The following is a 13,991-nucleotide window of genomic DNA, read 5'->3' on the forward strand; positions in this document are numbered from 1 at the left end:
TGGTCACCAAGCTGATATTATTCAACATCCCTTCTTGATTTTTTTTTTTTTTTTTGATACTGGGGATGGAACCCAGGGCCATTCTACCTTGCAGCTGCACCCCCAACCCTATTTTGAAACAGGGTCTCTCTGAGTTGGAAAGGGCCTCACTAAATAGTTGAGGCTGTCTGCGAACAACGATCCTCCTGTCTCAGCCTCTCATATGCTGGGATTACAAGCATTGCAATGTGGGCCACCATGCCCAGCTCCTTCTCGATCTTTTAAAAAACTCCTATTATCAGCCAGGTGTGGTGGTGCACGCTTATAATCCCAGTACTTGGGAGGCTAAGACAGGGAGATCACAGAGTTGAGGATAGCTTCAGCAAATAGTGAGGTTCTCATCAACCTAGTGAGACCTTTTTCAAAATAAAAAATAGGGTTCAGATGTAGCTTGGAGGTAGAATGCCTCTGGATTCAATCCCCAGTAATACACACACACACACACACACACACACACACACACACACACTCCTATCATTGGGCTAGTGGTATGGCTTAGTATTAGAGCACATGCTTAGCATGCACTAGGTCCTGTATTCAATCTTCAGCACCAAACAAGAACAAACACCAAGAAAGCCATTTTGAACACCTGCTTAATGTGATAAAGTGTATTTATCTCAACTGTAAAGCTCATTCCTAATGGGGAAACAGTAAAAGAGTCCCATTAAAACCAAGAATAAAGCTGGGTGTGGTGGCGCATGCTTGTAATGCCAGCATTTGGGAGGCTGAGACAGGAGGATTGTGGTTCCCAGACAGCCTCAGCTACTACTTAGTGAGGCCCTTTGTAACTCAGTGAGACCCTGTTTCAAAATATAGAATAAAAAATAGGGCAGGGGGTGTAGCCCAGAGATAAAATGCCATTGGGTTCCACCCCCAGACTCCCCCCCCCCCACACACACACACAAAATAGGCTGAGGTTGTTAACTCAGAGGTAGAATGCCCCTGGTTCAATCCAGTACTCCAATAAATAAATAAATACATTTTTAAAAAATGAGAGAGAGGATGAACTTTCATTTTATTCTAATTTCACTTTCCCTTGGAGAGTGGCTGTCAGGGCCAGAACAGGCCCTGAGTTAGGGATACTGAGCCTTATCCCCCCCCCCCCTTGGTCCGGGGTCTGGTTCTGGGGTCACTTTACCATTTCAGGCCACACCTGGGCCAGACACAGATGGGGTGGTGGGGAGCCGGGCTGCTCCTCTGCATAACAAAAGTGGAGCTGACCTCCCGCAGGGCGACAATCCAGCCTGTTGACAAGTCCCTCAATCCACATTCCCTTTCTTCTTTTGGTCTCTGGCTAGAGTTGCCTGATTTGGTGAACAATATTATAGAACTCTGGTGGAATCTGAAATACAGGTAAATGATGAATGATTTTTTAGTGTAAGCATGCCCCAAGTTGCATCCTATATTTTATCTGGCAGACCTTTCCCTGGCTGATTACCCAATTTATTTCCCCAGCAAACTTGTCAGTCAACACAACAAACCCATGTTCCGCATAGAGGACCAGTGTCTTGGGGAGTCCTCAGGAGCCTGGAGGACTGCTGCCATGACCCCTGAGCCCCAAGTCTGCTCCATGCAGCTCTTCAGGATGCGGGGGAAGGGCTCTCTGCAGCAAACAGTTAATGATATAGAAAGAACTTTTGGCTGGAATTGGAAGACCTGACTTTATGTAGGTACAAATCATCAACTGTGTGAGCCTGGGGAAGTTGTACCTTTCTGAGCTTTGATTTTCTTGGCTTATAAATGGGAGCGAGCCCAGTATGGTGGCAAACACCTATAATCCTAGTATTTGGGAGGCTGAGACAGGAGGATCACGGGTTCGAGGACAGTCTCAGCAAGTAGTGAGACTCTCGTCAACTTAGTGAGACCCTGTTTCAAATATAGAATTGGGGATGTATCTCAGAGGTTGAATGCCTCTGGGTCCAATCCTCAGTACCATTTACACACACACACACACACACACACACACACACACACAATCAACCAAAACAAAAAAATGGGAGGAGTCAGTCAGGTGTGGCAGCCCATGCTGTAACCCCAGAAATTGGAAGGCTGAGACAGGAGGATCGTAGGTTCTAGGCCAGCCTCAGGAGCTTAGACAGGTTCTCAGCAACTTAGCAAGACCTTGTTTCCAAATTAAAAAAAAAAAAATAGGGCTGGGCTTGTAATGCAGAAGTAGAATGCCGCTGGGTTCAATCCCCAGTACTCCAATAAATAAATAAATAAAATTTTAAAAAATGAGAGAAAGGATGAACTTTCAACTAACTCTAAAATAGCAGGCAAGAGAGACAGAGGATGAGGTTCCTTATTGGACAAAACCCCATTCTAGTAAATGCTTCCAGACTTCCTGGGACATTCCCCCAGAACAGTGGGAAACACCGAGCTTCCCAACTGTGGACCACCAGCCCTGGAGCTTACCAGACCCCCAGGGTCCTCTAGGCAAGGGTGCCAACAGATCTGGCTTGCAGGACTGGTCCTTAGGAGCCCTGTGTTGATAGGGCAGATAGAGTTTCTATTGTGGTTTGGTTGTGGCAAGGAACAGCATTCTAGGTCCCCATCCCAGCAACTAGCCTCCAGCTCAGAACCAAATCCCTACCTGCTGTTCAAGAAACTAACAACCCCCTCCACCTCCCCAGTGCTGAGGATCACTGAGCCTCACCCATGGGCCAGAGTTATACTCCCCATCCCAAACGTTTTAATTGATCAGACAGATGTCCATAAGCCAAGGAAGAGGTGCACGACCACAGTACAAACAGCAGTAACTGTCCTCCACCCAGACGGCCCATTGTGCCTACCTAGACAGCCCCCTCCCTGGGCTCAGGGCTGACTGTCTGGCTGCTGAGCTCCCAGGAGGTCCAGGGGTGTGACCTCCCTCCTCCCACTCCACCTCCAACCCCTATATAGTGGGCCAGCCTCAGCTCTCCCCAGACCCAGCCAGCAGGCCCAGACCTCCTCCAGGACACTGCACCACGCTCCACTCCCCCAGCGGCACCATGCGGTCCCTGTGGCTCTGCTGGGCACTCTGGGCGCTGCCCCTGGCCGGCCCGGGGGCAGCTGTGACCGAGGAGCAGGTCCTGGGCAGTCTGCTGCAGCAGCTGCGGCTCAGCCAGGCGCCGGCCCTGGACAGGGCGGACGTGGAGGGGCTGGCCGTCCCTGCCCACGTGCGGGCCCAGTATGTGGCCCTGCTGCAGCGCAGTCATGGGGACCGCACTCGCGGGAAGAGGTTCAGCCAGAACTTCCGAGGTGAGCCCTCCCCTGTTGCGCGGTGGATTGCGGGCTCTGGCGCTTCGTGGGGCTCTGGGGTAGGCATGTGGGGACCATAGGAGGGCCCACGGCTTGTGATGGTGGCTGTGCGCTGAGAGACCTCGGGGCCACAGGAGGGGTGTCAGGCTGACCCACCGGGAAGCCCAGGCCCCAGGGCACAGCAGAGAGAGGACAGCAGAGCCGCTTGGCTGGGTGGGTGCGCAGGACCTGGCTCCCCCAGAGAGCTGGGGCACGTGAGACTTTCTGGGGTCCCCTTCCACACTGCCACTCTGGCCTGAGCCTCCCTGGAAAACGAGAGAAAATTCTGGGGGGAAGTGAGAGGGAATTCTAGGCTCTTCCTATGTCCCTTAAGAAACACGCTGTTGAGCTGGTGACCACAGATTTCTAATCCCCGGTGCCTCTGCAGCCGGCTCTCCATCCCCCTCCAGCTCTGTCCAGTTCCCTTCTCCTGTAGACATCACACTGCTGAACTCTGCTCAGGCTCCCAAGGCAGCCCCTACCCACGGAGGGCGGAGGGCACTAGTAAACGTACCCCAACTCACACGATTGCTTTAAAATACAGGGCCGTTTTTCGAATATTTTTGTGGGGAGGACGAGAAGGGATGCTCCTTTCTCACCTGGCCCACCAATTTTCCAGGCCCCAAATTCTCCCTGTGGATTACCTGGAAACCTTAATCTTTGGCCTTGACCCTGCTATTCTCAGAGCTTCCCTAAAGGCCTGCCTGACCCTACTCCTGTTCCCAGAGATAGGGGGCAGGTTCCTGGCGTCCGAGACCTCCAAACACCTGCTGCTGGTGTTCGGCATGGAGCAGCGGCTGCCGCCCAACAGCGAGCTGGTGCAGGCGGTGCTGCGGCTCTTCCAGGAGCCGGTCCCCCCCGCCGCGCTCCGCAGGCTGGAGAGGCTGTCCCCGCGCAGCGCCCGCGCCCGGGTCAACATCGAGTGGCTGCGGGTCCGCGACGACGGCTCCAACCGCACCTCGCTCATCGACTCCAGGTGGGGGGTGCGTCTGGGGGCGGGGCATGGGGTCCCGAGGCGGGAGGCCGGGGAAGGGGAGCAGGAAAGGCGGGGCTTGGGCGGGCGGGCCGGGGTAGAGGCTCCCCGGGCCCTCGACAGCGCGTCCCAGCCCCCGCCCCTCTCGCTGCTCGGCCGCAGGCTGGTGTCCGTCCACGAGAGCGGCTGGCAGGCCTTCGACGTGACCGAGGCGGTGAACTTCTGGCAGCAGCTGAGCCGGCCCCGGCAGCCGCTGCTGCTGCAGGTGTCGCTGCAGAGGGAGCACCTGGGCCCCGGGGCCTCGGGCGCGCACAGGCTGGTGCGCTTCGCGGGGCAGGGGACTCGGGGCGCTGGCCAGGGCGAGCCCCAGCTGGAGCTGCACACGCTGGACCTCAAGGACTACGGGTAGGCGCTGTGGGTCAAATCGATTAGCCCAAATAGACAAATAGGGAATTACACTGAAAAGGACAACTTTTCAGAGAATGTGGGGATGATGAGAACATCTACACAATTCTTCCTCTCCTAGGAGACCCTCAGGAAGCACCAGTTATTTCTTAGCTATTTTTAGCTATGGGTACCCTAATATCCAATTGTTTTTTTCTTTCTTTCTTTTTTGCAGTGCTGGGGATAGAATCCAGGGCCTTGTGCAAGCTAGGAAAGGCTCTGTCACTAAGTTACAGCCCCAGAAAAATAGTTTATTTTTATTTATTTAATTTTATTTTGGATACTGGTGAATGAACCCAGGGGCATTTTACCTCTGAGATATCACAGGTGATAGCCCCTATTTTTTTTATTATTTATTGTGAAACAGGGTCTAAGTTGTTGAGGCCTCACTAAGTAGCTGAGGTTGGCTGCGAACCTGTGATCCTCCTGTCTCAGCCTCTCAAGTACTGGGATTACAAGCATGTGCCACCACACCCAGCTAGTTTTTTTTTTTTTTTTTAATTCCCATTACTTTTTTATTTTGAAACAGGGTCTGGCTAAGTTCCACAGGCATACCTTGAGCTTGCCATCCTCTTGCCTCAGCCTCGAAAGTACTGGGCTCACAGGCATGTGCCACCCACCCTGCTTGTCTCCCAATAGCTCTCAAATGTTCCTCTCCAATGCTCCTAACCTCAGCCCTGCCATCTGACCTCTGACCTGCCATCTGACCTCTGACCTGCCATCTGACCTCTGACCTGCCTCTCCTTGCCCCCACAGAGCTCAAGGCAATTGTGACCCTGAGGCACCAGTGACGGAGGGCACCCGCTGCTGCCGCCGGCAGATGTACCTTGACCTGCAGGGCTTGAAATGGGCTGAGAACTGGGTTCTGGAGCCCCCAGGATTGCTGCTCTATGAATGTGTGGGCAGCTGCCTGCAGCCCCCGGGTCCCCTGACCTCCAGGTGGCCATTTCTGGGGCCCAGGCAGTGCATCGCCTCTGAGACAGCCTCGCTGCCCATGATCGTGAGCATCCAGGAGGGAGGCAGGACCAGACCCCAGGTGGTGAGCCTGCCCAACATGAGGGTGCAGAAGTGCAGCTGTGCCTCGGACGGGGCACCTGTGCCCAGGGAGCTCGGGCCGTAGGCACCCGGGGTGGCCATGAAGAGGCTTGGTTTCTTGCGTGTCTGAAATGCTCTGGCGCCCCAGAGAGATGGGGATTACTGAACCCTGGATGAGCAAATGCTCACTGCTCTACACGGAGCTCTGGATTTGCTTCCTCTTGACAAGTCTGCTCACCTAAAATGTCCTTCCCAGGAATGAGACTCGTGGGCCATTGGTTCCAGTATTGTTTTTCAGATTGCTCACTGCACTATACCCTAAGCACTTACATGTGTAGATACTGTAATCTAAGCCCCAGTGTCCTCGTCCTGTCATTGAGGGTGGGCAGAGCTCCCACCTCCACTGCAGGCCTAAGACCTGGGGTCAAGCGTAGACTGTGTATCCCAACCCGGATAATAAGGGCTCTGGAAGATATGAATAAATCACATTTTATTTTGTATTTCCTACTTTACCCAAAGCTCTGCAAATTGAGGTGGGAACAGAACATCCTATAGGAATTAGGTCAACTTGACTGGGAACTAATGAAAGAGCTTGATGTGACTAGGACTTGTCAAGCTCTTAAGTAATACAGAAAGGTAGAACTGAAATGCACTCAGACTCTAGTATCTGTGGTGCCTGTTTCTCAGAATTGAGATTGCTAATGTGCTGACTTTTCTGGGCACAGCGACTGGGGCTTTATTTTAACTCTAGTTGGATCAAAAGAAAAAATCTGTTTTCAAGATCACTATATTACAAGAATGTGGGTCACTCCTTCAGATTGCGGGCAAATAAAGGGAGTAAATGTTCACAGCATTGCATGTAATACTTTAGAATGCTAAGATTACAGGGCTCAGCCTGGGCCCTGAATATCTGAGGTTCTTTCCAGTCTTAACAGTTCTTATTAGCTATATGTTTGACATTCCCTAAACCATCACTGCCTTCTCTATCAGTAGGAACAGTAACTTCCATATGCTTAAGGAGGTAGTGATGATGATGATGATTATGTGTGGGATGATGATGCTGGGGATTGTGCCTCTGAGCTACACTAAGTTTCTGAGGCTGGTCATAAACCTGCTACTCTCCTGTCTCAGCCTCCCAAGTCCTGGGATTACAAATGTGTGACACCGTGCTTGGCTCAAACGGTGATTTTTTTTTTTTTTTTAATTGCGGCACTGGGGATGGAAGTCAGGGGGCATTCTACCTCTGAGCTACATCCCCAGCCCTATTTTTTATTCTTTATTTTTAAACAGGCCTCACTAAATTGCAGAGGGCCTCATTAAGTAGCTGAGGCTGGCCTAGAACCCAGATCCTCCTGTCTCAGCCTGCCAAGTACTGGGATTACAAGCGTGTGCCACCACACCCAGCACTTTCTTGTTCTTTTCTTTTTGTCAGTGGTCCCACCATCTGAATATTACTGGGGCTAGAGCCCTGGCTCTCCCGGACCTTAGGCATAGAGAGGCAGGTGGACGCCCCATGGACACACAGGGGTGGGGACGGACAGAAAATGGAGGAAGATTGGACAGGGTCAGTCTGAGGAGTCAGGGTGCCTGGTCAAGGCGGGGTCCTGGGCAACAGCAGGTAGCAGCAGGTGGGATGATGGCCAGGAGAAGCAGAGGGGGGGCAGGGCAGGGAAATAACTAGTGGCCAGGGGGGTTGAGGGGAGAGGAGAGAAGCCAGGTGGGCCCCAGCACTGAGGAGGCGGGAGGAGACACCCCCACCGCCGAGCCACCCTCAAGCTGGCGCTAGAATCAGGGACAGGGAGGTTAGGAGGATATTTTTATCATTACAGTAAAGATGAAAGGCCAGAAATGGGAGGGAGGTTAGAGAACCTGCAAAGCCGTGCGGGGCAGCCGAGCCGCTCGGGACCCGAGGCCTGAGGGTGAGCTCTGGGTCAGCCCGGGTCCGCAGATGCGCAAACCCCGGCCAGGCGCCGGCGCGTGCTGCGGGAGCCCGCCTGGCTGCAGCCCCCGGCCGCGCACGGTCCCGGCCCCGCCAGCTGGCGCCGGGGCCCCGGGTGCGCGGCCAGGAGCCGGGCGGGGCGGCGCTGGGGTCCGCCAGGGAGCCCGCAAGCGCCGCGGCCCCACTGGGTCCTGACGGGGCCCCTCGTGCTGCCCGTGACGGGCTCGGGGCGGCCGGGGCTCCCCGCTCCCCGGGCGGCAGGGCTCGGCGGGGAGCTTGCGCACCGCGGGGCCGGGCGCGAACTTGGCCGCCGCCTGCGATGCGCGCCGGGCCGGGCCGGGGCGGGGGTCCCGGTGCCGCCGGCGGCGGGGCGCGAGGGGCTCGGTCCCGCAGGCCACGCTCCAAATTGGGCACGCCGCCGCGCCGCTCTGCGCATGTGCGGGAGGGAGTTTCACTTTGCAACTTTTAAGTGGTCGGGACGCAGCCCCGCCCGGCCAGGTGGGGCCACAGCCTTCGCGGGCCGCGTCGGCCGCGCCGCCAGCGCAGGTAAAGCGGGGAGGGGTCGGGGAGGGGAGGTCGCCCTCGGTCCCTCGGGACCTGCGCGCGGGTCCCGTCCCGGGGCCCCAGCAGGTGTCCGCTCGGGCCGCTGCCCGCCTCCCGCGGCGCCCACCCCGAGGGCCCGGCGGCTGGGGGGGGGGGTCGGCAAGGGATCTGCGCCCCGACCCGGCCCCGGCCCCGGCCCCCGCCCCGCCGGACTTGCCGACGGTGTCCAGACTTCCCTCTCCCGGCCCCGCGCGGCCCCTTCCCCCTCCGCCCTCTTCGGAGTTCGTGGCGGAAGTCCTCCCGGATTAACTGGGAGGACTGCCTCTGCTGGGCAGGAGTTGGGAGAGGACCAGGGTCGCAGGAGGAAAACAGCCCGAGACCGCTGCAGCCGCCCCGCGCCCTGTGGAGGGAGGGGAGAGGCAGGGAGGGTGACCCGAACGAAGAAACCAAACCCGCCCGGGTTCCAGGGCCCGGTGCGACCTGAGACCCTGCTGGCCTCCGGCTTTCAGTCCCAGGCGGGGGCCTCAAGGCGGGGCCGACAGCCGCGATGGACTGACTGACCTCGGAGCTTCGTCTCGCCTGAAGCTCTGGCTGTGTCCCAGCCTCGACGGTGTCGAGGGCTGGGGTTAAGCCAGCGGGGAGCCCAGGGAGGCATCCTGGCGTCTCGGGGTTGTGGATGCCCACCGCTGGGGATAAGAAAAGACTGGTCACCCTTTATGGAGAAACACTCTTGCCTTGCCCCTACTGTCTTCTTCCCTTTTCCCTTCCTGACACCTGTCTGGGTGTCCTGGAATCTTCTGTGCCTTAAGGTGAATGAGAAGAGAAGCCTATCTCTCCTTTTCCCTTCATAGACTCCTGTGTTTCATCAGTATTGGGACAGAGGTCTCTCCAGACTATTGATCCTGCTGTAACAGAAAAGACATCAGGTGGAGTCCTGCTACTGTGTTTTACATTAGCTGGGGGTGTGACTTAAAATGAAAGCAAATAAGCTGGGTGTTTTGGTGCATGCCAGTAACCCCAGCACTTAAACCCCCAGCACTTGGGAGGCTGAGGGTCATAGGTTCAAGGCCAGCACCGAGTAATTTATTTATTTATTTATTTATTTATTGCGGTACTGAGGATTGAACCCAGGGGCATTCTACCTCCAAGCTACACCCCCAGCCCTATTTTTTAATTCTTTATTTTGAAACCGGGTCCCACTGAGTTGCAAAGGGCCTCACTAAGTATCTGAAGCTGTCCATGAAAACTGGGATCCTCCTGTCTCAGCCTCCCAAATGCTGGGACTACAAGTGTGTACCACCACGCCCAGCTACAGGGCAATTTAATGAGACTCTGTTAAAAATAAAAAATAAAATAGGACTGGGGGTCTAGGTCAGATGTAGAGCAGCCTGTGGTTCAACCCCCAGTACCACAAAGAGAGAGAGAGAGAGAGAGAGAGAGAGAGAGAGAGAGAGAAGAAAAGAGGAAGCTGGGTGTGATTTCTCACACCTATAGTAATCCCAGTATTTGAGAGTCTGAGGCAGGAGGATCACAGGTTTGAGGACAGCCTCAGCAATGTAGTGAGACTTTCAGCAACCTAGCGAGACCCTGTTTCAAAACAGAAAATGAAAAGGTCTGTGTGTGGGGGGGGTGTAGCTTGGAGGTAGAACAACACACACAAAGAAAAAAAGAAAAAACAAAGAAAACAGGTGGCTTTGGAGTGGTCTCTAGGGCCAGGCCCTGGGCTAAATGCTTTATAGGCATCATCCTGGGTATATGTACCCCCATAGCCATCTGCAAGAAACAGCATTGTTGCCCATATTTCATGGAGAAGAAAGCCACGGTTTAAAAGTGCTTGTCTCCCCGCTTGGGAGGCAGAGACAGGAGGATCGCACAGGTTCGTAGTCAGCCTCACTGGCTTAAGAGACCCTGTTTCCAAATAAATAAAAAATATAAAATAGGTCTGGGAGTGTAGCCCGGAGGTAGAAGGGCTTCCAGGAAACCCAGTACCACCAAAAAATAAATAAATAAATAAAAAATAAAAGTGCTTGTCTAATTTCCAGGGAGCTGAGATCCCAGCCCCAGAGCCTGCTCAGGTGATCACCGAGAGAGCCCCCTCTCGTTTCAGCCCCAGGCCCTACCACCCGTGCCCTTGGTGTTTCAGGGCTGATGTCCTGGGGCCTGCCTGGGGCTGCCAGAAGAACTTTGTGTTTGCTTCACAGCTTCTTTCTCTATTGGAAGATCAGTTAGCGGATGAGAGGCAGAAGGGCTAAAATTGTTAGTAATCTTGCTGTGGCCATAACAAAATGGGAAGCTGTGGTGAAGAGAAAAGGACCCTGGATTTGCACGAGACCTTCTTGCTTACAAGAACCGACAGTGTCCACACACCCCTAGCTGCCAAGGGAGGCCTGGGGTTATCAAGCTGCTTCAGGGGCCTGGCCTTGCTGCCAGCTCCGGTGGACAGTGGGTTAGCGTCGGTGGTTTCCTTTTTTGGAAGATTTGAGGTCAGCGGATGGATCAACCCTGACCCACTGGGCACTACTAGATTCTTGGATGCTCATGGGCTGAATTTTGGGTTGGGGGCCTGATGTGACCTGCTGCTCCTCTCCCTGGCTTCTGGGACTTGGTGGTAGCCCTTGACTTCCATTGGGTGTGGGAATGAGATGGTGAATGGAGAGCTTTCTTAATGCCATGGTAAGTGCCAGGCGTTCGTATATAAGTACCTAACAAGTACAGGAAATCCAACTCTTTATTGCCAGAGCAGCCAGGCAGTGCTCCTGTGGCCTCAGTGCCTAGCTGCTGGGGTTCCCCCCCCCGATACTTCCTCCAGCTTGGTCCTCGCTTCTCAGCCAGCAGGGCCCTCTTGGCTGCCATGTTCCAGCTGCCTCCCACAGGGTCTGACTGGCAGGGACAGTCTCTGATGGGACTGGAAGGTCTGAGAGAGACTTGGAGCATCCAGAGCTGTGTCCTTGCCTCGCTCCTCACCTGGAGGGGTGGGCAGCATGGGCTGAGGGGCCCTGACACAGGACCTGCACTCCAGCTTAGGCTGGTGTATTTGCCAGCTGACCTTCCTTAGTTCTTCTCAAACTCTGTTTGAGAAAACCACCCTGGCAGCCTGTTTGGAAAATGACTTGGAGGTGTGACTGGGTCTGCAGGGGAAAGAGGAGCCACAGGTACCCTCCTTCCTCTTTGCTTCTCCAATACCGCAGCACCGCAAGGCCCCCGCCCCGGCACCCGCCACAGCAGCCTCGCTCCCCAGACAATGCCCCCTCTGTGAGCACTTTATGAGCATGCTCTTTTCCTTCTCACTTCGCTTTCCAAGCCATCTTTGTTTACTCTGCTGCACTCTTTTCCTGATTCTAGCCCCTGGGGATCTTAGGGTGCAGCCGCAGCCCTTGGGGCCCGCAGAAGGTCCTCGGCTTCAGCTCCCACTTGAAGCTCACAGTCACAGCACTCCGGTGGCGACCGTTCCCTTGTTCCCTGGGTGCTGCCAGTTCCCAGAACCATGGGGTACAAGGGGAGACGCTGGAGCCCCAGGTGCTGCTGGGTAAGGAGAGAGGAGTAGGGCAGCTCAGGGGAGCACAGTGAATGGACACCCAGTTCTGGGAGTTTGGGGGAGCCCATAGGCAGAACTAGAAGCTCCATATGGGTGTCTGGGTTCAGAGGTATTTGGGCAGGTTGACATATGGAGGGAGTACATGAAGCTTTCTAGAACCTCTGAGCTGGAAGTGGTGGCTCCCAGGCAATACCAGGGCATCTGGGCTGCTCCAGAAGATCTGGAAAGCCTGGTGGGGGTGGCGTGCAGGGTCTGGAAAGCCTGGTGGGGGTGGTGCACAGAGAAGCCTAGCAGGAAATGAGTGGCGGCCTGAGGCCTGGCCCCTGGCAGCTTGGGTGGCACCTGGGCACCATGCCTGATGACAGCTCTAGCTGAGACCTCTCCACTATCCAGCCCTGCCAGGGTTCTCCACCATCCCCCTTTCTTGCATCTTTAAGTGTGGGGACAGGAAGGAGGGCGGGCCTTGGGGGAGAGTGTTCCGTTGGGGTGGTGCCCCTGGGTGGGGCCAAAAGGGGAGAAGCCAAGAACATCTGCTCCCAGCTGTAGCTTTCCTGACTTCCCCACTCCCTCCAGCTATTGCTAAGTCCCCTACAGAGGCAAGAAAGTGACTCAGCTGGTCCTCTGTGCCTTGGGGTGTGTGTGTGTGTGAGTGTGTGTGTGTGTGTGTGTGTGTGTGTGTGTGTGTGTCCCAGGAGTCAGAATTGAGAACCATCCCCTTCTACACACATCTGTGAATGCTGTACCAGCACTGTCTGTTGCGTTTTCTGCCTTTTCTTCTTGTTTCAAGATTTTTATTAACAAATGACTAGATTAAGCAGAAGTCCCTGCTAGTTTAGCCAGATTTGGGGAATGGGAGCTTAAGGAAGAGATGCTGAGTGCCTGTCCCACCGCAGACTGTGGGAGAAGCAGGCCAGCACCAAATTCTGGGTCCTCAGTGCCAGGGCACAGACACTGGAGATTTCCACTAGCTTCACCAGGGGTGCTGGAAGTCTCAGGGAGGTGTTTGCTTTGAAAATACTTGAGCTGGGTGTAGTGGAGCATCCTTGTAATCCCAGTACTTGGGAAGCTGAGAATAGGAGGATCACAGGTTTGTGGTCAGCCTCAGCTACTTAGTGAGGCCCTCTGCAACTTAGTGAGACCCTGTTTCAAAATAAAGAATAAAAAATTGGGCTGGGGGTGTAGCTCAGAGGTAGATGCCCCTGGGTTCCATCCTCAGTACTGTGGAAAAAAAAATACTTGAGCTTCTGTTAGACTGAGGGTATCTAGGGGCCTAGGGTGAGAGGGTGGAGCTGGGGGCCCTGTGGACACCTTTGTCTTCCCTGTGTCTTTTCCTCTCTGGCTGCCCCTACCCCTGCCTTCAGACTCTCAGTAAATTAATGTGGGCAGGAGAGAGAGTGTGGCATTGTGTAAAAAGAGCCTGGTGTCTGTGAGTCAGGAGACACCAGGGTTTGAGACTTAGTCCCATTCCAGACAGTTTCCAAGTGTGTCAAGTGGGCCTGTCTCTGAGATGCCAGCTCTTTTTGTGTGTGGCACCAGGGATTGAACCCAGGGACATTCTACCTCTGAGCTACACCCCTAGTCCTATTTTACTTTAAAATGGTCTCGCTCGGTTGATGAGAGTCTCACTGCTTGCCGAGACTGTCCTAAAGGTACGATCCTCAGCCTCCCACGTACTGGGATCACAGGCCGGCCAGAGATGCCAGCTCTGACATTTGGAGAAGAGCGGGAACAAGGCCTGATCTGCGGCTCAGGCGCGGCGATGCTGTGTGTCCTTGCTGCTCCTTCTCCCACGCTTGTTTAGCCTTGGCTCCTCCTGCCTGTGTCCGCCCCTTGCGCTGCCTGCACTCGGCATGTGCCGGGCCTGGCACAGGAGTTGTTTTCCAGCAGCAGTGCTGGAGGCTGCTGGAACATCAGCATTTCTTTTAGCCACAGCTGCAGCATTGCCAGCCCATCTTTCTCCCCGTTCACCCCCGCCCTGGGGATGGCCTGCTGCATTCCTGGGTGCGCTGTCCACTCGGACCATCTGACCCTCCGGGGCTCCACAGTGGAGCTATTCTCTGCCAGGCATGAAGGGACCCAGTGTCTGGCTCTCCCCGTGTCCCGCCAGCCCCAGTGGGAAACCCACCTACAACTCTGCCAATGCCGGCCAGACATTTGCATCCTGACCTCCTGCCTCGTCCTGTACCCCAGAGAGGGCAGGCGTG

The 13,991-nt window shown here is 55.1% G+C and overlaps 1 protein-coding gene across 1 annotated transcript; it reads left to right on the forward strand.

Annotated features, from left to right (window-relative positions):
* Positions 1 to 3,029: 3,029 nt before the first annotated feature.
* Positions 3,030 to 5,855, forward strand: LOC308265321 (left-right determination factor 2-like; the record flags this gene model as incomplete). The annotated part of the gene is made up of 4 exons (XM_080698959.1): positions 3,030 to 3,279; positions 4,045 to 4,294; positions 4,454 to 4,696; positions 5,492 to 5,855. 4 exons carry the CDS (start codon positions 3,030 to 3,032, stop codon positions 5,853 to 5,855), a joined length of 1,107 nt encoding a protein of 368 aa, XP_080555085.1.
* Positions 5,856 to 13,991: the final 8,136 nt, after the last annotated feature.

This window comes from Muscardinus avellanarius (assembly GCF_963383645.1).
Source record: "Muscardinus avellanarius genome assembly, chromosome: 7".
Classification (NCBI taxonomy): domain Eukaryota; kingdom Metazoa; phylum Chordata; class Mammalia; order Rodentia; family Gliridae; genus Muscardinus; species Muscardinus avellanarius.